Genomic DNA, 27,315 nt, shown 5'->3' with positions numbered 1-27,315 from the left:
TGTATGGTGTTAGAAGGTGTTCTAGTTTCATTCTTTTACAAGTGGTTGACCAGTTTTCCCAGCACCACTTGTTAAAGAGGTTGTCTTTTTTCCATTGTATATCCTTGCCTCCTTTGTCAAAGATAAGGTGTCCATAGGTTCGTGGATTTACCTCTGGGCTTTCTATTCTGTTCCATTGATCTATATTTCTGTCTTTGTGCCAGTACCATACTGTCTTGATGACTGTGGCTTTGTAGTAGAGTCTGAAGTCAGGCAGGTTGATTCCTCCAGTTCCATTCTTCTTTCTCAAGATTGCTTTGGCTATTCGAGGTTTTTTGTATTTCCATACAAATTGTGTGGACATACTTTAAATAGCAGTAGGCTTAGCTGTTTTTCTCTAACAAAGCAAAGTCTCCTAAGGACCTGAGCAGGGTATCACTCTAACATCGAGATGATTTTTTTTTTTTTAATAAGCAACTGGAAAGCACAAGGTTACATTAAAAAAAAAAAAAATAACCTGATGAGATAACTCTAACTTCTCACCTTATTCAACTGGGTCTGCCCCACAATTAGTCTGGGTTCTTCTTAAATCTCTCTCTCATATTGTCCTACTTCTTTTGCCCTTGGAGTTGTTCTTTTTCATCCTCCGCTTTAGCTGGCAGGTTCTGGAAAGCCCTGGAATTCCTGCTGAGGGCCTCAGGGTGACAGACAGGAGCTGATCACAAAGCAAGAGGGAACCAGAGAGGCGAGCCACTGCCCTGGAGACAGAGGCTGCTTCCTGTCCTCAAGGCAGCAGCTTTCAGCCCTGTGCTCTCAGCCTCCTTTCCTCCTCTGCCTGGGACCTCCCAGAGGTGCGGGCTGGTCTTTCCAAGTCACCCCTGGATTTGTATGTCCAGCTGCAGCTGACTTCTAAACAGTGTGCAAAGCTTAGGGCAGGGGCATCCCTCTCACCTGTTTGAGAATGGAGAGGGAGTCTGGGAAAAATCAAATAATTTGGGGCTGTTTATATACTATATATTGTCACATCAGTCTTTTGTTTTTACAATAAAAGCTAAAACCTATTGGGCACCAAGTCCTAGGTTGTTCTAAGTAATAAGCATTCCGTATATGTTAGCTTGTCACCACTACCCAATAAAGTCTGTCTCATTATTACTTTATTATCTTTTCTTTGTAGTAGAGGCAAGAGAAGTAGAGAGAATCTAATGGAACTAGGATCACACACACAGCAAGTGGAGACCTTGGATTTGAACCAGCAAGTGGGATGCTGATGCTCTTAGCCATAACTACAACCCCATGCTGTCTCTAGACATAAAGGTTGGTTTTGAACCTCATCACAATCCTTTAGATGACCTAAATCTTATACAGATCAATTAAATTAAAAGGTATTTGCTGCATCATTAGACCATGACATTTTTGCACCTTGTTTAATGTCCCTGTACATGTTTCAGTGTCTCCTAGTTCACAGTCTATGGGAACCTGAATAGCATTTGTATCCTACTCTTGTGAAAATTATATAAATCTTAATTACGTTGATAAAAAATATTTACTGAAAGCAGTCTAGCAGACACCAGGCAGTATCCTAGGCACTCGGGACACGTGCACACACAGCGGGTGTAGTGAGGTGAATGCATGCGTGCGTGCTCAGTCGCTTCAGTCACATCCGACTCTTTGCGACCCTGTGGACTGCCGTCCGCCAGGCTCCTCTGTCCATGGGATTCTCCAGGCAAGAATACTGGAGTGGGTTGTCATGCCCTTCTCCTGGGGATCTTCCTGACTCAGGGATCGAACCCACATCACCTGTATCTCCAGCACTGCAGGCAGATTCTTTACCCACTGAGCCACCTAGGGAGCCCAGCGGGTTGAATGGTGGTCCCCCAGAGATATGACCACATTCTAACCCTGGAATTTGTAAGTATGACCTTATTTGCGGGGGGGGGGGGTCTTTGTAGATGTAATTAAAGGATTTTGAGATGTGATCATCTGGGGTTATCTGGAAGGGCTCTGACTCCAATGCCAAGTGTCCTTCTAGGAGACAGAAGAAGAGAAGACACTGGGAGAGAAGGCACATGGAGATGGAGGCAGAGATGAGAGTGATGCAGTCACAGGCCAAGGAATGCCAGGAGTCATCGGAGGCTGGAAGAGGCAAGGAAGGATCCTCCCCTAGAGCCTCTGGAGAAAGCACAGCCCTGCTGACACCCTGATCTTAGATTTTTGGCCTCTAGAAGTGTGACAGAATACATTTCTGTTGTGTGAAGCCACCAAGTTTGCTGTAATTTGTTACAGCACCCTTAGGAAACTTATAAAGTGAGCAACCTGTGAAGTCCTTGGGCTCCTGGAATTTACATCCTAATCAAGAAGGAACATAATGTAACACAATGTAATGTAATACAAGGTAATACGGTGTAACGTAAAGTAAAAAGATAAAACCATTTGCTGAAAATCAACAGCAGATAAATTCAAGAGCTAAACTCATTCTCCTCACACTTCATGCTAGGATGTCTTACCTGCACTCCCTGATCTGAGTGTTAATCACCCCTCCCCTCTATAGGCTCCCACAGACCCTTTTTGAACCTTCATGATAGGAGCTATCCCACCAGCTTGTAATGGATGGCTTGGTTGTTTGTGTTCCCCAGTGGCCTGTAAAAAGTTTCCTCTCCATCCCCTCTGGCCTTTACCTGAGACTAAGAAGGGGAGGAAACTGAGACACCTTAAGGACCAGTAAGAAGGAAGCCAGCAGAGACCAAGAAGTGAGCAGGACCAGTGCATGGGCTTGGACAGCTTATCTCTGTCTGCGGACAGGGGCCAAGACAGCAGAGGAGGCCAGAGGCCGGCCCAGTGGTCTTTCCAAGTGGTGGCCTCATGTGGAGCTGCGTTTGCTAATTTGCACTAAAGAGTCATGTAATCCACCAACGGCCATGAATGCCACTGGTGATCAGAGATGTCCAGTCCTTCCAGCCAGACCTGGCTATGGTGGCGACCCTCATGCCACATACCATGGCGGTGTGTAAAACCCTTCCTCCGGGCACCCTGACTGGGGAGCCAGTCTGTGCTGGCAGCAGTGTCCCTAACCTCACAGATTTCCTCTGTGCACTGGCAATGTTCAAGCATCATTCACGTTTTTCCTTTGCCTTTTCACATGGGAGGAAAAAACACGAGACTCCCAGATCCCCGGAGTTTGCATTATTCCAACAGAGATTCTGCTTCAAAAGAGATCAAAAACCTTAGCAGTGAGGAGAGGAGGGTGCTTTAAGTCAGCAGGGAGCACAGTGGTCTTGTCACTTTACATGAGGTTTTAGGTAAGTCACTCGGGGGCCTCTATTCCTTTATTTTTTAACTGCATTAAAGAAGATTTTGATATTCATAAAAACAAAGAGGAATACAGCATAATAATAAACGGAACACTCAAACAAAAAATACATAATAATAAAGACTAGGCTTCAAATGCACACCAAACAATATAGGCTCTGAAGCAGACCATATTTCCTGAACAGTCCCTAAAAATCTCTTCCATCTCACATGCTCTTCAGCAATGTGACCTTGCCACTCCCACCGAGAGGTGGATTCTTATTTCCCCTGCCTTGAATCTGAGTTGGCTTTGGTGGTGGAGGTAGTCACTAAGTCGTGTCTGACTCTTGAGACCCCATGGACTACAGCCTGCCAGGCTCTTTTGTCCATGGGATTTCCCAGGCAAGTATACTGGAGTAAGTTCCTATTTCCTTCTCCAGGGGATCTTCCCAACCCAGAGAACAAACCTATCTCCTGCACTGCAGGTGGATTCTTTACCGACTGAGCCACCAGGGAAAAAGCTCTAGTGTTTAAAGTTTTAGAGTTGGCTTTAGTGGTTCAGTTGAAACCAGTAAGATGCAGTAGAAATGATGAGACCAGAGTTAGAAGTCTTAAAACTTCCTCCCGGCTCCCTTGGAAGAATATCTGCTCTCTAGACTGACCCCTTGGGGTGCTGCTTCTTGGAACCCAGCTGCCACGCAGGGAGAAGGCTAGCCCTGTGGAAGGGCCACATGGAAGTACATGGATGTTAGTACCACCCAGCCTTTGAGGCATCCTAGTTCAGGCCCTAGACATGCGATGAAGGTGATTCCAGCACCCAGCCCCTCGAGTCATCCCCAGCCAGGTGTGTCCTCCCCGCTGAGGTCCCACACTGTGAAGCACAGACAAGCCATTACTGCTGTTCTCTGCTCAAACTCCTGACTCAGAATCTGTGAGTACAATGAATCTTAGCTCATCACATTGCAAGTATAATTGCACATGTGCTCCAAATGGTCTCAAAAATAATGATAGTTTCTCCAAGAAGGGATGGGAACAAGGATGTTGGCAAATCCCTCCTAATAAACATGGCCTAAAACCTAACTCATCTATTGCTGCATACCCTTTTTCTCTCACCTGGCCTGAAATTCCCATTCTCAAGGCTCACACCTTGGGTGAGAAATCTAAAGAACCCTTGGTGGCAGAAGGTGCTTTGGTTGGGGGTGGGGGGAGTAAGAAGTGAGGCATTTCTTCTAGCGTTCTCACATGTCTGCTGGGGAACTGGAACCCTAGACCAGGAGAGGGTTTGTGCAGTTTATCTCTCTTTGTTGCCTTGGAGGGTTCAAGGCGTGGACCTGATCGGGGGAGAAACTAGAAAGGCCAGGAGACGCAGCCTTGAAGTGTTAGGTCTTAAGCAGCCTGGAGCCCCACTACACTCTTCATTGGGCCTGGGCAGTGAAAAGAGAGCATATCAAGTGGCCTTGTGCCAAAGACATTGACAAGGCTGCAGACTGTGGTGACGGAGGTGTCAGGTCAGCCTCTCTGCAGGCCTACTTGCTCCCCATCAAAGCCTGCCTGGGTCCCCATGACCACATGACTCCTGAACCTCAGCCATCAGACTTGACTGTAAGGCCCCCATGTTCTAAGACCATAGACTGTCCTTGCTGGGGAGGACCTGGGAAGAGACCATCCATTGCCTTCAGAATGCACAACTGGTAAACTGGTAAAGATCATAGAAGAAACTATCAACAGGACCACTGATGCTTCTGTTCCATTAAGAATTTAAAGGGGTTAGAAGTGACCACATTATAAGCTATTGGGGCAGAAAAATACCATTTTCTTTCTTTCTTTTTTTTAAAATACCATTTTCAAAGCATTTGTAGACAGGGAACTTAAGGCATGGCAATCATAGGGCAAAAAAACTGGGACCAGCTGCCAAGAAAGTTGACTCTACATAATTCCTTCGACTAAAGCAATTGTTCTAAGAGCTGGAAAATGCAAGCGATCCCCAAATGTGAATTTTACATGGCCTCAGGGTAAGGATGGAATTCTCCCACTATTTTCATCATTCTGGGCACTTTAAACTCAATCTACCTAATCAATGAGGCAACTATAATGGAGCCTATAAAACCTGAGTAAGGCAAGATGCTTGGGAACATCTGGCAGTAGGCTTTTCCACTACTGGCCACTAGGAAACTCACACGCAATGCAGATGTGCGTGAATGCAATCTCAAAGTGCTCCCTCCCTCGCCTGCTCAGCTTCCTAAACTGACCACAACCCAGAAGCGTCCAGATTTTAGAATCTATAAAGAGGGACTTTCCTGGGGGCAGGGTAGAAACCTTAGAGCAGGGGGAAATTGCAAAGAATATAACTTTCATCCCAAGGGAGGATTCTTTGTGATAATGAGCAGTTGTTCCAGTGTGGACTTCAGTGTTACTTTGTGAGGAAGTGAGTTCCCTGTCACTTTCAGCCTCTGGGAGAAACTGTCTACTGACTCCCACTCACTGGGTTCATTGCAAATTGTGAAGTATCAGATAAAAGCTGATCCAGGTAACAACACATCAGTTATGCATACTCTAAGATTCTGCAATTGCATGAGCTGTCATAAAATCACTGCCTTTGCAAAATCAGCACAGCATTGGATGCCAAAAACCAAACCAAAACAAAACAGAAACCAACTATTTCTTTCTAACACAAAGCTGACTTTCATGGCTCAGTATTTGACAAGATTTCTATTTTCAATCAACTGAAAGCCTTTATGTCATTCTGCACTGAGAATCATTAATGTTATCTTCATAAATCTTTTTAGGATTCTGTATTCTGAGGATGTTTGACAGGGTGATTTTTATTTCAGTATCAACACCTATAACTCCAGGTTTTAGAACAGTGGTTCTCAATTAGGGGCTATTTTGGAGGCATTTAGCCATGCCTGAAGACACTTCTGATTGTCGTGACTGGGGGTGCGGGGGTAGTGTTACTGGCATCTACTGGGTAGACATCAGGGATGCTGCTAAATATTCTGGAAGTCACAGGACAGTCTCCCACAAAACAAAGAACTGTCTGGCCCCAAATGTCAATAGTGTTACTGTTGGAAACCCTCTCTAGAAGGATAGGGAAAATAACAATAGCACTATGCTTACTTCGGGCTTCCCTTGTGGCTCAGCTGGTAAAAAATCCACCTGCAGTGTGGGAGACCTGAGTTTGATCTCTGGGTTGGGAAGATCCCCTGGAAAAGGGAAAAGCTACCCACTCCAGTATTCTGGCCTAGAGAATTCCATGGACTGTATAGTCCATGGGGTCACAAAGAGTCGGACACGACTGAGCCACTTTCACTTTACGCTTACTTCCTGACAGTCTACTGCACTGTCACTTCACACACGAACATGATCTCTACACATGACAACAACTCTTCAGGCGGGCATCGTTATCTTCAGTGTATGGGTGGGAAAATTCAAGTCCAGAGAAGTTACAGGGCTTGTCCAAGATCAAACAACTTGTAAATGCAGAACTAGGGCTCAAACCAAACACAATCAAATTCCAAGGTCCAGATTCCTAATCACTACACTCTGCTGGGGGACCTTTGCATCACCACACACGGTTTCCAGCAGAGATTAGGTTGTATACAACCAAGAAAGTGTCCTTGGGAGCCAAGGGCTTGGAAAGGCTACAATGGAACCTGTACTTCTTGAAAGAATCTGAATGGGCCAGCCTCCCCAGTCATGATGCTCACTCACAATGGATCCAAGCCCAGACTCTCCCAGGCCCTTGAGGAGGGAAGAGGAGCATGTCTATCTGTCCATCCACCTACACCATGAGGTAAACTTTGGTGTAATCTCACTGAATATCACAGGTCTCAAAGACTTTTAGTTTAAAATAACCATTTCTGTTGAAAATTTTGGATTTAGCCAGAGCTGAATTTAAACAATGCCTCTTTCACTTCTTAATGGGGCCATTCTGGGCAGCAAGTTACTTTATCTCTCCTAAGACTCAGTTCATCCAACTGTATAATGGGTATCATTATCATCACAACTATTTCATGAGCGTGTTCTGGGGATGAAATGAGAATATTAATGAATTCATGGAGGCCCCAAAGTTATGTCAGTACCCAGGACAGAGGACAAGACCAATGCATATTAGACAATACAGTCCATTATATCATCATATGTTTTACAGTCTATACGGATATATTTTGAAAAGAATGGGAATCAGGCCAGGGCTAGATGGCTGAATACTGCCGGGAGCACACAGATGTGGAATGCCAGTGTGGCATGCCCCATGCCATGCTGAGAAAGAACAGTGCATCATGGACTTAAAAATAGCAAGCAGAAAGAACACACTGAATCTTGAGCAAGTGTCCTTTGTGATTCTAACGAACATTTCTGCGGTTGCCTTTTCTAGTACAGCTATTTGTGGGTGACTGTCATCTCCTTTGGTTGCCAAAATCCCATAATATAACACACACATGCTTATGCCTGATGTCGCCAGTCTTCTGCTTTGAGTGCTTTAAGAATGTGGAAAATTAAGTGAATTCTGGTATCCATCAGAGACTAACGGAGGCACTCGAAGAATCTCGAGTCAGAAGTAGAAATGAACCAGGCCACTTGCACCTTGAATTTTCTTTCTAAAAAGTTGTGTGGCCCTCTATAGGTTAGCAATTGAGACTTGAATCTTTTATTCAGTGAATATTTTGATGTCACATATTTTAGAACTGATGGCTGTTGAAATGAAATTAGTCACCTCTGGGATGAGTCAGTTACACCTGGAGCTTTTGTTTCCTGAGAATTTAGCCTCTTTCCCCAATACTGGCCTGTCTCCAAAACTACTTCCTTCTACAATAGTGATATTAATATTTCACTGCACAGGTATATTTGTTTAGGAGGGATTTTTGGCCAACCTCCCAAATTAAAGGATCTCAGAATACCATAGCTGAAGGATCCTGAGAGACCTCCCACTGAAAAGATGAGGGAATTGAGACCAGAGAGGATGAGAGATTTATCGAAAGCAACACGGCAAATTAGCAGCAGAGCCAGAATCAGCATCTTGGCTTTGGCACAGTTTGTTACTTTTTCATTTACCACTGCATGAGGTTTCTCATCTTCTTCGGGGGTAATTCTAAGGTGAGTGGACAAATTTTCCCTATATGTCTCACTAATGAAAGAAAGTTAACACTATATTTCAAACACTTGGTTAAATAAAGAACCTTAGGTGGAAAACCACAAGGCAAGTGACAAGACTTGTTGATTGGAGCAGATGTGAAATAGACAGAGCTGGTGTGGCTCTACCTAAAATCTCCAACAGCATCGATGGGAAACCCACTTGTGGCCCCCAGGGACCCATCATGTCCAGTGATGGCATGGACAATGGTGGGTGATGGGCCCAAGGCAGACACAATCCTTTGGGCTTTCTCAATATGGCACTTCAATGGAAAAGCAGACAGAAGATGTGATATTCAATTTTTTTAAAAAAGAGTACAGCTTTTTCTTTCAATGATTCCAACTTTTTTGTTTTTAAAAAAACCTGTTTTGCTCCTGGTTTCTAGTGAGCCGAGAATACAATTGACAGACTGACTGGGCCATCCCAACACTACGTCGTGAAAAGTTGTGCAAGAGAATTTAACAATCAATATATCCATTATACTGATCAGTTCTCATCTTCTTTCCCTGTCACCTTGATGTCATCACTTCAAGGCTATTGTGCTCTTAATTTCAGACAGAAACCTTTGAAAATTGGTAGAATTTTCTGGCCTACGTGAAAGTAGCTGTCTTTCCTGATCTGTATCAATTTGTGTTTGGTAAACCAAGGCTTTCCTGGTGGTTCAGATGGCAAAGAATCTGCCCGCCAAGCAGGAGACCTGGGTTCAATCCCTGGGTTGGGAAGATCCCCTGGAGAAGGGAATGGCAATTCACTCCAGTATTCTGCCTGGAGAACTCCATGAACAGAGGAGCCTGGAGGGCTACAGTCCATGGGGTCACAAAGAGTCAGGCACAATTGACGACAAACACTTTCACTTTCAAACCAAGGCTGTTTCTAATCAAGTTCAAATGAGAGCTTGGCTTCATCATGGAGCCTAGGGGGGACAGACCTCAGCCCAATGCCAGACAGACAGCTTTATTCCCACCTATTCCCAGGTGGTGCTAGTGGTAAAGAACCTGCCTGCCAATGCAGGTAGACGTAAGAGACGAGGCTTCGATCCCTGGGTGGCGAAGATCCCCTTGAGGAGGGCACGGTAAGCCACTCCAGTATTCTTGCCTGGAGACTCCCATGGACAGAGGGGCCTGGCGGGCTACAGTCCACGGGGTCACACAGAATAGGACACAACTAAAGCAAGCAACTTAGCATGCACGCACGCACAGAAGTCCCAGAGCAGGGTTCAAATTTCCCCGAGTCAAAGCCTTCAAATCAGTCTGGAATCAAGGGTCAGGGTTGTCCTTTATGTGTTTGGATGAAATCAATTTTCTTACAACACTGTTTACTTCTCACTTCCCTTAGGGGTTTATAGGAATTAAAATTCCTATAATTATAAATAAAAATTATAGGGATTTCACTTATGATCTATGCTTTTTACCATTTTAGAAATTGTTCTTGAACCTGACCATGCAAAAGAATTACCTGGAGCAGTGTTTGAAAAACATAAATTACAAGGCTCCTCACCTTGGTTCCCTTGTGGCTCAGCTGGTAAAGAATCTGCCCGCAATGCGGGAGACCTGGGTTTGATCCCTGGGTTGGGAAGATCCCCTGGAGAAGGGAAAGGTACCCACTACAGTATTCTGGCCAAGAGAATTCCATGGACTGTATGATCCATGGGGTCACAAAGAGTCGGACACGACTGAGCAACTTTCACTTTCACCTTGGTCACTGAATCCAAATTTCCTGGAATGAGACCTAGGCATTTATATTTTTCAAAAGCTTCCCAGGTGATTCTAACACCTAGATTTAATAATTTAGTTACATTTTTCCCTCCCTCCCTCTCTCCTCCCCTCTGTTTTTCCTGTCCTCTTTGTGGGCTGCCCTCAAGACCCAAGCACCACATATTATAGTTTTAAAAGACAGACATCTCAGTTCCAAGCCACCACCAATTTACAAATAACATTTTGGAAGAAAACATGTCTGTTAATCTGGAACTGCCTGTATAGTTACTGGAGCTATAAAGGGTTTTCAAATCAGAATTAGAAAGGTGGTTATGTTCTTTCTTCTTGAAGATATATCTAGTGAAACAGACATATGTCTAAGTGCAAATTCTCATGCTTTATTTTAAGTCTTCATCATATTCAGAACGGCCCAGACATAAGAATTCAGATGTGACCTAAATTCTACATACACATCAAGTTCTGAGTTAGGTTGCTACCATTACCTTCTCTTGTTCTAAACTAACCGAGCCTGATTTCCCTTCATCTTTCCTTGTAGGCTCCATCAGGTTCTTCAAGCTACTCTGAATTCACCAAGAGGAACTAACACACCTTCAGAGCACAAATGTACTAATATACTTTATTATATTCATATTATATATTAATACAGTTTGAAAAGAATTCATATATCTCTTTAGGAAAATCTAATTTGTTGCTAGGGGTGAACTTAGACGAGTGGACCCAAATGTTAAGATCTACAAATTAATGTTCTGTTTCAAACAAAGAAACTTTCCTTTAGAATTCCCTTATTTGGTGGTTCTGCAGAGAGTTTCCAGGATTCCTATTATGTAAAGATAAGATCTGACTTCAAAGCCACTCATATTTTCCTTTATTCTCTTCCTTTTCCTCTGAATTCCTGAGTTATTTTAGTTCATCCCCTTTCACATTCATTTGCTTTTCTGTACTTTTCCTCCTGCTGACCAGTTTTCCCTCATGTTTGCAGTTTTCAATGAAATAATCATGCTTCTGGAAGATTGAAGGATGAGTCCCCATTTTCACCCCTTCCTGTATCTGTACTCTTTGCCCCATAATTCTGAGTTCCTTCTACTAAAGGCTGACTGTCCATCTCCTCCCCTGGGTTTGGGGATGAACCATCCACCCACCTTGGCTAATGGCTCATGGGCGGTTCTGAGCCTATGCATTGTTGCCCTTTCAGCCCCTCCGCACCTCTGCCATCGCCATAAAAGGAAATTGTCATGATTAGTTCATTCGTGCAGGGAAAGTATGAGCAGACTCATCCAACCTACAGCTTAGCGTCACTTAGCCAAGGTCAGCTAAAATGAGCAAAGCCAGGCTAACCAATCCACACAGACTCTGTAAAACTGGAGGATGCTTCTGTTTACAGTGAGCCTTTAAAGCAGTTCAAGGGATTAAGAATGTGAGAGAGAACGAGTGTTTGACTTCAGGGAAGTGTCAGGTGACTGAATATCCTTTAAGGGAGGAGCAGGGGGAAAGCGCTTTTCTTTCTTCCCTTGGGACTGGAGCTTAGCGATGCTAAACCCCATAGAAGACAGAAGATGTAAGGAAGATGAAGGGAAGCAGAAACTGACATCTAGGGTAGGGGGAAGCTCCTCCCACAAGAGGCCCTAAGGAGGAAGTGATGCCATTGGCAGCCCTGCTCCTACAGAAAAGCAGCTCCAGGGGCCACAGCTCATCCCCCAGCAAATGGCCAATGTCCATCTGGCCGATGTCCAGCAAAGCCATGATTATGGCAGAAAGAAATAGCCCCTGAATCCAGGCCTAAGCACCCCACTCCTAGCCCCTTAGTCTGTTAGGATTTCTTTCCTTCTGGCTTGGGAATCTCTCTCTCAAATGGCCTTCCAGGAGATTGCATGCATTGAATGAGTTCTTTCCTTACTCAAAAGATGAAAAGAGATTTTCTTTTTCTTTTTTTTTTTTTTGGAGTATGGTCATGCTCATCTGAACAACAAACCAGCACTTCACTCTTATATCTCACTCCAATGATTAATTTGGCCAAAACTGAGCCTTGATTTAAGACTCTACTTCCACATGCAATGGCTCATCTGACAGGTGAGAGTTACTACCTACTGGGCCAGAACCATAATATATTTGTATTCAAGTCAAAGTGAAACTGCCAGTGTTGCTGAGGACCACGTTTTCTGATGCCAATTAAGAAAAGTAGAAAAGGTCATGGAACTAGTTTTATCCTACTTTCCAAACCCTGTCTGCCTTCCATCTGTAATAACACCTACAACATGAAATGAATGTACATGACAGGCTCAGTGAGAAAAGACATCCGGGTTTTAAAAAATGATTTTTAAATCAGATTTTCTGCCCATCTGTGTGTACCCTGTCTCCCTCCACTTCAGAGGGGGCCTGCAATTTTCATCTTTGTTTCTTCATCCTGCCTGGAACTCCTCAGGAGTATAATGCTGTCCCATATGAGCCCAAACCACAGTTCTTGCTGTGACTAGACTGTACCTAAGTCACTGGTTCCCAGGGTTTTGCCAGCTTGGACTGGAGAGTAACTTCCCAGGCTCCCTCTGCCAGGCAGGTCCCCTGATGTGGTGCACCCAGCCCCAATCCTTTCATTCAGCAAACAACTATGGGGCATCTACTTGGTGCCAGACCCATCTGTCCTGATTACGTGAAACCAGGAAGAAAGAGACAGGAAATGGACTAGAGCTTTTAACAAGAGTAAAGACAAAGAGATGCTATATGGTCTCAACTGTCATTGCAGCTGAAAGCACCATGGACTTGCCACTTTGAGACTTAAAAACAAACCTCCTATAAAACCATTTCTCAAAAGAAAGAAAAAAAAGAAATTTCTCAGAGCTGTCTTTTCCTCTTCAACTTACTGTCGCTGTTTCCCATTATTCATGGCTCCCTCATCTTGTCTAAGATGCAGCAAGCTGAGCCACTTTTGAGGCGAGGCAATCCCCAAAGCTCAGGACACTGGGCCACTCATTCTGCCCATTCCCCTTCCTATCTTCTGGGCTTCTAACATGAAGAAGTCCCATTTTTCCCTCTGGGATCCTGGAGGTACTTGTCCTCACAAGCTTGAGGTCAGCATTCACATAATTAAAGTTTCTTCTTCTTATGATATACATATATAGATATATATAGATATAGATATATATTTAAATAATTGGGTTGGTCAGAAAGTTCATTTGGGTTTTTCTGTAACATCTTATGGCAAAACCCAAATGAATTTTTCAGCCAATCCTATACATACACACAGAGACATATATATGTTAGTACATAATTTAGCCTTTCCAATATTATATATATATATGTACATATAATACTTAGCTTTTATCCTTTATATTTTAAGAAAAATGTGCTTGTGTATGTATATGTATGTACACACACACACACACACATCTCATATGAACTTTTTCTTAGCAGGTTTCCCCCACAAGCAAAGCTTGGCCAAGCTGCTCCAAGAACTCTTCAAGGGGCATTGGGGCTCCAGGAAAGCAGGGAGAAGGCCTGGGGCCTTACAGTCAGTCTGCTTCTCCCTTTGGTGATGCTGTTCGGGTCCCCAGGGTATTCTCAGCAGCTTCATTCACTCTTGGGTACAAATGACTGGAAGCAAATTAGCTATTACTCTTTGTATTTTAAAAGAGTTCAAAAACCCCAGGAGAAAGAGATGACACTCTCCAGGATGAGATTGCCGGCAGAATTTGGGGGATGAGGTGGAGATGGAGATTTTGTTCTAAGGCACCTCCACTCACCATCTTCCGCACCATCTCACATCTCTGGCTGGGTGTCCTGGGACCTGCTGTGGCTACAATTCCCAAATGGAAACCTATATTTGTTTTGCTTCTGTATGAGTCTGGCTAGACACTGGACATATAGGAAGGTCACTTATCTCCTAGACTGAAATGTTCAGAACCTGCTTGAGGACCACAGAGCACCCTCTACAGCACAGAAACCAGAGAATACTTAGTGAATCTTTCAGAGCACAGGCACACAGCCTTCAGAGGGACCCTCAGTGTCAATTCCAAGACCCTTGGCTATAGATGTCCCACTTCAAGATCAAATGTAGTAAATTTGGCAACAGACTAACAGCTAACAGCCTGAGCTCAAGAAGGAAAAAGGCAAGAGCTGATACAAGAACTCAAAAGGGGGACATTTAGTGAAGGGGCAAGCTGCTCATCACACCTAGTTGGTCCATGAAGACATCACTAAACTACGTGACAGCGCAATATGATACTTAGTCCTCAGAGTAAAAATTCTGGATCCTCTGGGAAAGTTTCAGCAGCGACAGTGCACATACTCTGTTGAGGAAGATAATTCTAAAGCTCTGGGAAAAGGCGATGGCGTTCAGCACCGCCTCCTAGAGGAGAAGGGCAGTTACTGCACTGTAAAGGCACAGCGTGTGGCCCTGGACCGGAAACCACCTACCTCTGAATGTTATCTTCAAGCTGCTTGACTCTGAACTCATCCTCCTCAGACTGCCGCCTCCTGGCTTCCTCTTCTTCCGCGGTTCCAGCAGGTATACCCTGCAGCAGCCATTTTTCTCGAAGTACTTTAGACTGTAGGAATAAGAAAGAGAACGGACTGACGATGCCTTTCAGTTCACACCGTCCTCTCCCTCTGTCTCAGCTTCACCCCTCAGCAGTGGGCCCCCACTTGCTCCTGCTTTATGTCCAGAGAGCCACCAGAAGGATTGATTCCCGCATTTTCTATGATTAACAAGTTTGAAAACATACAGAAGAAACTAGACGATGCATTCCTGTGTAATTTCATGTGCATTTCACAATTATAAACATTTTGTCATATTTCCCCGTATATTCTTCCCACAGAAGCATTTTAAAGTAAATAACCAATATCAGGACATGGGATTCCATGGCTCCTCTGTCCAGGAAATTCTCCAGGCAAGAATACTGGAGTAGGTTACCATTTCCTCCTCCAGGGGATCTTCCCAACTCTGGGATTGAGCCCGGGTCTCCTGCATTGCAGGTGGATTCTTCACCATCTGAGCCACCAGGGAAGCCCTTCCCACTGAAGCCTCTTAAATAACCAACATTAGGACATTTCACCTATAAATATTTCAGTATGAGTCTCTAAAAAATAAGGACATTTCCTATGCATCTACAGATTGATTATAAAATCTCCCAAGAACACTTAATATCCAGTCCATCTTAATGAGTTCATTTTAAAAGATTAAAAAGTACTCCGTAAAAAAGTACTTAAAATTTATGGGGCATTGTTTAATAATATAAAATCAGGTGTGAAATCTTGTGGTGCAATTTGTATATGCTGGTGGCTGTCTTGCCGGCTGAGTTGTATCCCTGTAGGGGACAGGAAGAGGGGATCTAACAGAACAAGACCGTGGGCCTGTCTCAGGGAACTCAGTTTTCCAGAGGTGTTCTGACATTATAAGTTCCTTTACACCATGTACCCTGCCTGCCTGGTCAATATTTTCAAATTTGAACTTGACTTTTCACACAGACTAAAAACCAAGAAAAGTCTAAAATTAGTTTGAATGGTTCACAATTGTGAGAGACACAATCGTAATGTCTTTGTAAGCAAGGCTCCTGATACCTTCAGGCTTCTCAGCAAATGACCTTGGAGTGTTGATAATAAACATCTCACAGGGTCACAAGTCCGTCTTTGTTTTTTCATTCAGTCGTCTGGAGAGAAAAGGCTGTGGTTCTTTAAATATAAAAAATATGTTTTTTCATAGCTTGGATTTAGAAGAAAACTCTAGTCAGTGTTCCTGCTCATGAATAAATAATTCAAAGGCAGCTTACGTACTGAAGATGTGGTTATGAGCAACTGGATGCTGACCCTGCCAATGTGCCATACAAACCTTTATAAATGGGACAGTCCCAAAAGGATTCACGTGGCAATCCGTACTGAGGGCTTGCTGTTGCTGGGACCTTGACATGCCCAATGAAACAGACAAATCTCAGGCAATTCAACCAAGGGGCAAAGGGAATATTAAATTCTGTCTGGTACAATCCAATAGTTGATTTACTGTTTTAAACTCACATGATCATGAGTTACATAATAAAAACAATAAAAATAAGTAATTGTGTCCATGGAGTTAAAAGCCAAGACAATTTTTCAAAAGAAGAATAGTGATGGCTCTTGCTGCATGAAATATTATCACATATTAAATGGCTAGAGGGATTAAAGAGAATGAAATTAACACAGGAATGGCAGATTAATGGAATAAAAAGAATTCACAAGTGGCGGACTTGAGTGTAAGTGAGAAATACGTATGTGACAAAGAAGACATTTAAATCTGTGGGGAAAAAATTAATCGATAAATCATGTTGAGGCCACCGCCTCACCATCACTGAAAAGTAAAGTTATTCCTACCTTGTTCCTTATAGGAAAATACATTCTAGATTTTAATCGACAAACTACTGAAGTAGAAGAAACATCATAGGTTAAGTGTTCAAGATGGAGATGTTCTTTCCAAGGTCAACATCAAGGTCACAAATTGTAAAGTGAATGTTAGATGTGAGTTCATACAAATTATAAACTTTTGTACGAGAACTTCAAAGAACCCATATACAAAAATCAAAACTGAGATCAAAGCTAATGTATTTTGGATACTAATGTTAATGTAATTTCATTTTACTCTCAGGCTGATGAGGCCTATAGTAAGGGTTCCATATCTTATTCTATAAAAATATATTGGGCCATATCTGGGTGGTAAGCAGATAATTGATAAGTTTTTGCTTTATATTTTCCTATACTTTTAAATTTCACTCTTGAAATGATTACACACTTCTTCTTTTATAATCAAGAAAAAGAATACATCTATTAAAATTGCTTGCTGGTCCCATACATGAGCATTTTTTAGAAATTCTTCACCACAAATATTAGATACTCAATAAATCTAAGGATCTTATAAAAAGAAATCTGAGTTTAATTTGGCCAGGACCTCAAGGTACCCGGAGGTTTCCTAATCTGTGGGTTGCAGCAGCTAATATTTCAACACCTCCTTCATTGCCTTATAGAATTTGCTTGTCACTCATATAGAAAGTAATGATATTTCATATTGTGGAGTTACTATATAGCCCTAACTATTGCAATTAACAAGTATATTAATCAAATATACAAGTATCAACATGATTGCCTTGCATTCTATTTATTTGCTTTGACAAGAGACCAGTGAATGTCTAAATAATTCTATTTCATGGCATAATAATAAGCATCCAAAGACTTTGATAATGAGAATTATATATTAATAAAAATGAAATCAAATTCTAATGTTTTTCCATTTAAATTTGCACTGAGATTATTTTTTTTTTTCTAAGAGCATATCTGGGATTTTGAAAAATGGTAAAATAAATAGTAATTACTGACCTATTTTCTACTTCAAGAAACTACCAATCATCACTGCAGCATATCTCCACATGGTCCAAACTTTCCAGAGCCCATGAAAATATATTTAGAGTAAAAGAGACACCGAGGAGCACAACTGACGTCTCTCTAGACAAATTATTTCATTTGAAGAAAACAGTCTCCTGGGGAAAGCATGATTATGGAGACAGTCCTGGGGTTCAACTGGGCTCCCCCACTTGGAGTTTTTATGTTCTTGGGCAAGCTACTTGATCTCACCAGTTTGTTTTCTCACGTAACCCAGGGGGAGTAGTATCTACTTTGGTGTCATTATTGAGGGGATGTATTTAAAGTATCACACACACATTAGGCATTGAAAAAAAATGATGACTATTATTTAAAAAAAATTTTTATTGAATTTGTTACAATATTGCTTCTGTTTTATGCTGGTTTTTTTTTTTTTTTTTGGCCTTGAGGCATGTGGGATCCCAGGAATCAAACCTGCACCCCTGCCTTAGAAGGTAAAGTCTTAAAGACTGGACTACCAGGGAAGTCCCAGTGATGACTATTCTTGAGTAGTCACCATTGATGATGGACAAAGGGATGATGTGGCTGCTGCGTTGCCAGCAGGATGCTGGCTGGGTCTCCACCAAGAGCCCAGGGGGAACTATAACCTCAATGAATGTACTACCATCCAGGGGTGAGGCTGCCAAGCTCCAGAATGAGCCATCACAGGGAAGGTGACTCATGCTATTTAAGGTCAGTGCACAGTTAACTGATTTAAAGTAGAACTTATTCCTTTCTGGTGCCTGCAGTGATCATATCTCTCAGTCAGGCACCACCTTCCTCATAGTAAAACAACTCCATTATTTTGGGGAGGGTGGACCAGGAACAAAGAGAGGCAGTCATGAAGTAGGTTCCACCTGTGTTGCAGCAAGGCTAGTGACTGTCCTCACCCAATCTCACCAGGGCATAGAAACTCGAGACCTCCCAGAGCTGGCATCTCCCTCCAGTGTAACACCTGATGAACCACATTGGAGATCTCTGAGCTTTCTTTTTCTGTTGTTCAAGGCTAGTGGTCCACTCCCACTCTGTCTATAGAGGTTTTCCCCAGTAAGAGAAAAATATAGTGCACTGGTCTCTCCATCATTAAATTTCTATCATTTCCAATCCTTTCTCTCCAGATAAGGGCAAGGTAACCTTGGTGAAAGTGCCATGTATTTCCTCAAATAGTCAATCTCATCAACTGTGTGATAATTTTACCAGGATAACCACAGAGAACTATCTTATTCCCTTGTCTCCAAGTCTTTGCAGGAATCTCACTGCTTTCCTATGCAATACTAAATCATTTGTACTGTTATTTTTATTGATTGGATGAGTGGGTGGATGGATAACAGACAGATGAAATATGAAATAAACACTGCAACATTGGACTGGATCAGCAATGAATGAATCCTTGGTATCTTATTTGACACCCAGAAAGATGAGAAGTGAGACAAAAGAAACTTGATCTTCTGACATATGTTTATTGCCTGACTTTTGATTCAAGGAATGCAGATGCAAAGAACTTCACTGAGCTGAAAGAGGAGAGAATCTGTCTAGTCAAAAACATCCTCTCATTCTTTCAGTATTCTTATTCAAAAGTTCACCTTTGAAGCAAGAATTCACTGAGGTTTAGTAAATTTTGGTCTCTTATCAGGAGTGAGTTGACTGCACTCTGAGCCAGAGACCCAGCTCTGTCCAGATTGACCTTGAACAATTCACTTGGTTCTATGAAGTAAGCTCAAGCCACACCTCTCTGTAAAAAGAAGATGCTAACTTTGGCCCCCAGCCCTCCCTGAGGAACATGGTAAGGAAAAAAAAGTGGCATACAGCACAGATGCAAAGCTTCTTACAAGGAAAGGTCCATAAATGGATTCACATGATAAGCAGTAAGACAGAAAAAGGCAATTTTCACTATCGTGCTTTTTTTCCTTTTAAACACTTTTCTCTAGTTCAAGTTAACGGTGAACTGATAAATATGGGAGGCAGATTTAGGTCATGTTGCTATTTAAAATCATGTTGCTGATGATTTCATTCTGAGGATTCATTTAGCACAACCTTGTCTTCTAGAAAAGAATGGGAAATGCAACTGTAAAGGTTCCTCTTGCTAAAAAAAAAAAAAAAAGAAAATCCAAATAATCCACATCTAGCATCACCCAGAGAGTCAGCCCCACCTTCCCAACTAGCCCTCTGAGCGATCCAATTTCTCTACGTGCAATGTCACGGCAACTTGAGGTGAGCAGGAGAAACCTTTTCTCAAAAAGCCAGGGGCAGTGAAAAGCCAGCAGCACCGCCCCGCTGGCCACTGGTCACACTATTCTCTGAGCCTGCAGAAAGCAACGTTCTGCAGCCGGTGGAGTCCCTGTGACGGTGATAGAGCTTTCTCCTGGGCTGCCATCAATTATAATGCTTAAGTGCATTATGTTTTAAAGAAAAATAAATAAATAAGCATCTCTCTCTTCCCCGTGGTGCAATGAAAAGCAACCAAGTCAAATAATTTCAATGCTATCTTTTGACAGTACTCTAACAGGACACTTTGAAAACTATTAAAGTAGAAATAAAACACATACATAATCCAGCATGCACAGCATTGCTCTTTTACCAGACCACACTGCTCTGATCTCCCTCTCCTCCATATCAAGAAAGAAAAGATTGATATTTTGAATTTAATAAAGAGCACTATGTTAAATGTATCTTTGAGAACCTCTGCACGCATGCACACATACATACAGCACCTATGGATTAGAGATATAGCCCCGGAACTCTGCCTCACCCACCATGTGGAAATTCTCCTCCAATTTCTATATATAACCACCACAGTTCAGAGGCACACCCCACCCCCCTAAACCCATCCACAGGCACCCTATCATCTCATCAGGCTTGCAGAAATTGGAACGCTGTGTAACAATGCCCTGAATTTGAGAAATTCACAAGAACAGCCCAGGGATGGTTTCCTGACTGAATGAAAAAGGGCTGGGGCAGCCCTCGGCAGTGCCTTCACCCAGGGCAGGCTCTGCCCGGCTCTCTGGCGTGTGATCTGCATGTCTAATAACAGACAGGTTCGAGGGATCAGCTGCTTACCTTGGAATGCTGCAGCAGAAGTATCTGCTCGTCCAGCTCTTGGCGCTTGCCTTCTATCTCCGTCTGCCTCTTTCTTTTTTCCTTGAAAATAAAAGAGAGAGAGAGGCTGTAAGAGTGGGTGGGTGTTGGCTCCGGGAATCTGACGGCAGGAAGCAGCAGCGGCTGTACACATCTGCAGAGACCCTTCCAGAGATGCTGGGCGCACACCCTTGTCACCTGCCCCTCCGGGTCTGGGTGTGTTGTAAGCAGCAGCCTTCTCCTAACATGTCTGCTGTGGGCTCAGTGAGTGGGAGAATTCTCCTCACTCAGCCAAGCTGCAACAATTTAATCCAGAAGAAAGCAGCTTCTACACACACACACACACACACACACAGTCATGTTCTGTGCGGTGTTAATTTAGAGACAAAGAATAAAAATGTCTCAACTGTGAAGATTAGAGGTTGTTCTCAACTGCAAAGATAAGAGAATAAAACCATGAGAAATTCTGGGCTTAGATTCTTGTTATCGAAACCCTACATATAAATAATGCCATACAATTTCAAATTTTGTAGGACAAATCATCCAGCTGGACTGACCAAACAATGCAAATTAGATGGGTGGTCTTTGTTTAAGCTCCTCTTGGAGGGAGCATTTCATGTGGGCAAGGGCTCACCCAGGTTATGGTCAATGTGAAGTCTGGACTTGGGCTGCCTGGGTCCAATTCCCAGCTTTCCTATTTGTTACCTGTGTGACCTCGGACAAGTTCTTTTACCTCCCTAGGTCTGGAATAAAGAGAAGATAAGAACCGTACCTAAACCATATAGCTGGGGCACTGATAATGATACATGTAAAGGACTTAGAACAATGACCGGGCACATAGTAAATGCTCAATAAATATTATTTGCCATTACACTTACTGTCACATATTTACTTCTAGACAATGCCTAGAGATGGCTTTTTAAAAGAATGTATTTCCCTTGTATTCAGAGCATAAATGTTTCACTGGAGTGTACACTTTGTATTTTTCTTCTCTATACATAGCAAATAGAAACAATAAACATCACATAAAGGTGATTAATTTCTATTCTTATAGAAAGGCCTGCCCTTATGATAGCTTACATGGTTAATATTTTGTCTCCAAAGTGCATAAGGGTGTGGTTTACTGACACATTTACTGCACTAGACTATTTCCTTTTATTCACATAAGCAGGGGGAAACTTGTTAGACAAGATATAATTGTGTTTTACACAACAGCCACATCCTGAAGAAGACAAAAATGTACAAGCCTGGTTGTCCTGCTCTATGTGAAGGGAACCTTTAATTTCATGCAATTGCGATGTTTCTGTGGATGTGATTGTACCACTGCTGTTCAAATCAACACAGCAATAATTTGTTATAACCAAGTTCTTCTGTGTAATGCACAGACTTTGAAGAAATAGTAGTTTATAATTTCAAGCCACTGGGACATAATATCCAAGTCAGGGACATAATCTCCTGTGAGACCTGAGAATATTCTAGGAACTTATTATTTACCAAAGAACTCCAATCCATGGTGCATCATCGATGCTGCTTAATCCCAGAGGACGTCCAAGAATACACAATATGTGGAGGTAGACGGGAAAAGAAAGACCAATGATAAGAACCCACCTGTCCAGCATCTCAAAGGTACTACATGATCAAGCAAAAACATCTAGAACCACTAGCTCTATATTCCAGGATTTCTCAAGAGTAAGTTTACTGGACTTTATCTTTCATTCCCATGGGCTATCAAGGTATATTTGCATACATGCACGCTCAGTCACTCAGTTGTGGCCAACGCTTGGCAACCCCATGGACTGTAGCCCGCCAGGCTCCTCTGTCCATGGGATTATCATGGCAAGAATCCTGAAGTGGGCTGCCATCAGAAGTTGCCATTAATAAGCCCATGTGCCAAAACTACTGAAGCTCATGAGTCCTAGGAGCCCATGTTCCACAACAAGAGAAGCCACTGCAATGAGAAGCTCACACACCACAACTAGAGAGGAGCCCCTACTCCTGCAACTAGAGAAAAGCCCACACAGCAATGAAGACCCAGCGCATCCAAAAATAAAATAATAATAATAAACACATGTTAACTGAGTGCTGTGTATGTTACAGACTGAATGTTTGCATTCTCCCCCAAAATTCCTATATTGAAACTTAACCCCCAAGGTGATGATGGTATTAGGAGGTGGGACCTTTAGTAGGTGATTAGGTCATAAAGGTGGGGCTTGTGAATGGGGTCAGTGCTCTTACAAAGAGAACCCAGAGAGCTCTTTCATTCCTTCCACTATGCAAAAACCCACTGAGAACAGGGCTCCCTATGAATCAGGGAGCAGACCCCCACTAGAGACCAAATCAATGGGTGCCTTGATCTTAGACTTCTAAGATTTCTTAGGGCTGTGAGTAAAAAAATTCTGTTGTTTATAAGCCACTCATTCTATGGCATTTCATTACAGGAAACTGAATGGACAATGGGCTTCCCTGGTGGCTTAGATGGTAAGGAATCTGCCTGCAATGCAGGAGACCCAATCCCTGGGTTGGAAAGATCCCCTGGAGAGAGGAATGGCTACCTACTCCAGTATTCTTGCCTGGAGAATTCCATGGACAGAGGAGCCTGGTGGTGTTCTAATTACAGATCTGGTCATTTGCAAATCTTCCCTAGGCTTTCCCTCCTCTGAGTCTTTGTTCATGTAAAGTTCTCACTGCAAGTTGCCATCCATCATATTGATGAACTATGTTTGAACAGAAGAAATATCACCAGATGGTACAGGCAATGAACCTTAATATAGGTAGACTCACTAGTGGTCACTGTGAACAGCTATGATCGTGAAAGATGCATGACTTTAAGTTAGTTCTTTAATTAATAAACCAAGGTAGGAATTAGGTAGGTACAGTGAATCAGCAGTACATTCCAGGGAATGTGTGAGCAGGGGTGAAACACATTGCATATTCCAGGGATATGGAAATAGAAAGGAAATAAAACTGAGGTGCAGGGCTTGCCTTTAGTAGAGACCTCTGAGACCTTGGATGCCAGGCCAAGAAGTTTGGATTTTATTATATGAACCATGTAACATCATTGTGGGTTCTAATCCAGAGAGTAATATGGTGAAATGGCATTTTAGGAACACCATCTTGCACTAGTGTAAAGGATGGATTAATAGGGGTTAGAACACATTTCCTGTAAATAGCCACATAGCAAACATTTTAGCTTTTGTGGAATATACAGTCCCTGTTGTAGCTACTCAATGCAGCCATTGCAGTGCAAAAATAGCTGTAGACAATCTGTAAATAAATGCACGTGTCTGTTCTAATGAGCCTTCATTGACAAACACAGGTGGTGGACCAGACTTAGCCCATGGTCGGAGTTTCCTGACCTCTGGATGAGAAGATCATTAAATGTCTTAGGAAGATGTCTTATATTGTAAGTGGGAATGTACACTGGTGCGGCCACTATGGAAAATAGTCTGGAAGTTTCTCAAAAAACTAAAAATAGAGTTACCTTATGATCCAGTAATCCCGCTCCTGGGCATATATCCAGACAAAACTATAAGTTAAAAAGATACATGCCACCCCAGTGTTCAGAGCAGCACTGTTTACAGTAGTTAAGGCATGGAAACAATCTAAATGTCCATTGACAGATGAATGGATAAAGAAGATGTGGGGTGTGTGTGTGTGTGTGTGTGTATACGACTGACGTGACTCATCAGCAGCAGCATATATATATATATATACACACATACACACAATGGAATACTTGTTTAGTTGCTAAGTTGTGTCCAACTCTTTGCAACCCATGGACTGTAGCCCACCAGGCTCCTCTGTCCATGGGATTTCCCTTCTCCAGGGAATCTTCCCAACCCAAGGACTGAACCTGCGTCTTCTGCTGGCAGGCGGATTCTTTACCACTGAGCCACTCAGGAAGCCACAATGGAATACTACTCAGCCATGAAAAGGAATAAAACCTGGGTAAGCCTAGAGATTATCATACTAAGTGAAATAAGTCAGAACGAGAAAGAAAAATACCATATGATATCACTTATATGTGAGATGTTAAATATGACAAATGAATTTATTCACAAAACAGAGTCCAGACATAGACAACAGGCTTGTGGTTGCCTAGGGGGCCTGGGGAGGGGAAGGGATGGATTGCCAGGGTAGGGGAGTTTGGGATTAGCAGATGCAAACTATTACATATAGAATGGATAAACAAGGCTCTCCTGTTTAGCACAGGGAACTATATTCAACATCCTGAGATAAACCATAATAGACAAGAAGATGAAAAAGAATATATATATATATATATAACCAAATAATTTTTCTGTACACCAGAAATTAATACAACACTGGAAATAAACTATATTTCAGCTAAAAAATACAATTAAAAAACATTTTAGGAGGATGCTACATTCACCCTGGGGTACAGTGGAGATGGATAAACTAACAGGCCCATCCTAGCTCAAAGCTGTTCCAATCAGGTTGAAAAGTAAAGGACCAACGCAGAGAGAACTGATGAGGCTCAGGACTAATCGGGGCTGAGGCAGTGTGGGGTCTTGGCTTTGAGCCACACAGACGGTGTTGATGTAGGAACGGGTAACAGAGGGAAGGTGCCGCTTTCCCATCTATTCCATATTCATACATTGCCTTTGGAAATTCCGTATTGGGCTGAAGCCAGAAACCCAAGAGTTGTTAACACATACAACTGGGCATCAGCCTCTTCTCACCTGTGTTCTATCTGATGAAGACTCTGGGCTTGGTCCCAGCACAAGAACACTTTTGTGTCCATGACTATTGCGGGGAGTCTTTGATGACCCCCTCCACAGAGATGGAGTTAGGTCTTAAAGTCACTCCCAACCGGACAAGAGGTAAGATGTACAATCCGCACGTGTACAGATCAGACATGAGTCACAGCACAGCACGCTCAAGGAGGTCACTGCTGACTTCCTATTGCACGTTTACTTGGGCCAGGCCATGCATCGCACCTGGCTAGCCCACTGCTTCCCAGACTTCTCCTTCCCTTAATCAAGGCAAAACCACTAGCTCTTGGGCCCTCTTCTCACTTCTTCTCAAATGTCTAAATGCAGACATTTAGTCTACACGATTTCCTTTACTCTCAACAGCTACACAACCTATATAATATCAGTATAGATAACTATCAGATCTATATTTTCAGCCTAGATTTCTCCTCTGAGTTCCAAATTTCCATATCCAACTGCCAACTGTTCATATCCAGCCCCTCAAACCAAACCCTGAGTCATCCTGTTGGCCATCCCTCCTGCCCTACTCTCACATCTGTTCCTTCTGTATTCTTCATCTCAGAAAATGACATCATCCCAATCGGAAATCTGGTTTATTCTAGATACTCACCAAGTCCTGATGCTTCTGCTTGTCATTTTGCACACCTTCCCCTTCCCCACTGTAACATTACAACCTTAATCCTCCCTCGTTTACCTCCGCACCCCCACATGCAGACTCCTCTACGTCAGCACTCCACAGTGCTGAACTGTTTATATCCTCTGGCCATCTGGATTACCGCAGTGATTTCCTCACTAGTCTTCCTGTCCCTGAGTCTTGGCTCTGAGCAAGGCACCCTCTGTTTTGCTGCCACAGTAATATTTTAAAATAGAAATCTGACTACTTCCATCCCCGGCCTAAAATCCCAGGATGTCTCCCACTGCCTACAGTGCAAATAGTTAAGTTCCTTCCAGTGGCCAAGAAGCCCCTTTTTATCTCAGTTTCATCTCAAGCCATGCCTGCCCGCCACCTGCCAACCATATGCTCCAACCTCAACACATGATCTTAAGTTTCCTGATTTGCCAGGTGGGTTCAAGCCTTCCTGATTTTGCTCTTACTGCTCCCTCTAACAATAATGGATTTCACTCACTCCTTCATCTGACAAAAGCCTTTTCTCCATGACAACCAGCTTAAATATCCATGAAGCTAGAGTGACCACCTGACCAGTCTTCCTTTCTTTGGAGAACCCACCTACGCTCACTGTAAATGGCATTGATGGAAATGCCAGACACAGTCAGTCACATATAGCCCGACTCATCCCTGCCACAAGAACTTGTGTGTGACATAGGTTAGGACAATTGAACTACCTTATCCTGTTCCAATAGGGACTGGTCCAAGGAGCAACTAAATGACTGAAGCAGAACCTAGAAGAGACATTTCTAGGGATAGACACGTGAATCCCAGGAGAGAAAAGCTCCCTTTTCACTAAGGTCAAGCCACGATGATGTCTCAGTGGCAGTTTTCCCAAGCCACATGGAAGAAACACATCCATGCTGGAGAAAGATTAATCTGTAGAGACAGAGAGGCAGAGCTCGAAGACAGAGAAAGGAGGATCCGAGTGACACTGTCTGAGTCCCAGATCTAGCTGCACATGAAGCTAGAACCATTTGTGGGCTTCCTAAATTACATACACTCATAAATCTCCCTTCTGCTTATGCTAGTTTGAGTGGTGTTTCTGTCACTTGCAACTCAATGAGTTCTGAAAATTACAGAAACCTTTTCTGCTCCATCCAAATAGAATTCATCACCCTTTCCTTCTTTCTTCCTTTAATGAACTATAGATCTTTCCACTTTAGTACCCTGAGCATTTTAGGACTTTATGTACTTAACTGTTTACACATCTTCTCTTCCTACCAAACTATGGGTTCCTAGAGGACAAGGATCTTGGCCCACGCATCTCCAAAGTCTAGAGTGAGACATGTAACAGACACTCAGTAAGGATCTCTGAATGAGACACTGTTCTCCCATCATGTTTCTGTTTGTCCA

The 27,315-nt window shown here is 42.9% G+C and overlaps 1 protein-coding gene across 5 annotated transcripts in view; it reads right to left on the bottom strand.

Moving 5' to 3' along the window:
* PALM2AKAP2 (PALM2 and AKAP2 fusion) overlaps positions 1-27,315 on the bottom strand; it is a 492,701-nt gene that overhangs the window by 258,546 nt on the left and 206,840 nt on the right. For all 5 annotated transcript variants that reach the window (XM_043453115.1, XM_043453110.1, XM_043453108.1 and 2 more), the window contains 2 exons: positions 20,539-20,619; positions 14,518-14,648 (listed from right to left, as the gene is read on the bottom strand). In XM_043453115.1, coding sequence (XP_043309050.1) covers positions 14,518-14,648; positions 20,539-20,619 — 212 coding nt within the window. The remainder of the gene's footprint in view (positions 1-14,517; positions 14,649-20,538; positions 20,620-27,315) is intronic.

Source organism: Cervus canadensis, chromosome 30 (assembly GCF_019320065.1).
Source record: "Cervus canadensis isolate Bull #8, Minnesota chromosome 30, ASM1932006v1, whole genome shotgun sequence".
NCBI classification, from domain to species: domain Eukaryota; kingdom Metazoa; phylum Chordata; class Mammalia; order Artiodactyla; family Cervidae; genus Cervus; species Cervus canadensis.
Note: the sequence above shows the minus strand (reverse complement) of the source record. Positions and strands in the feature narration are given on the sequence as shown.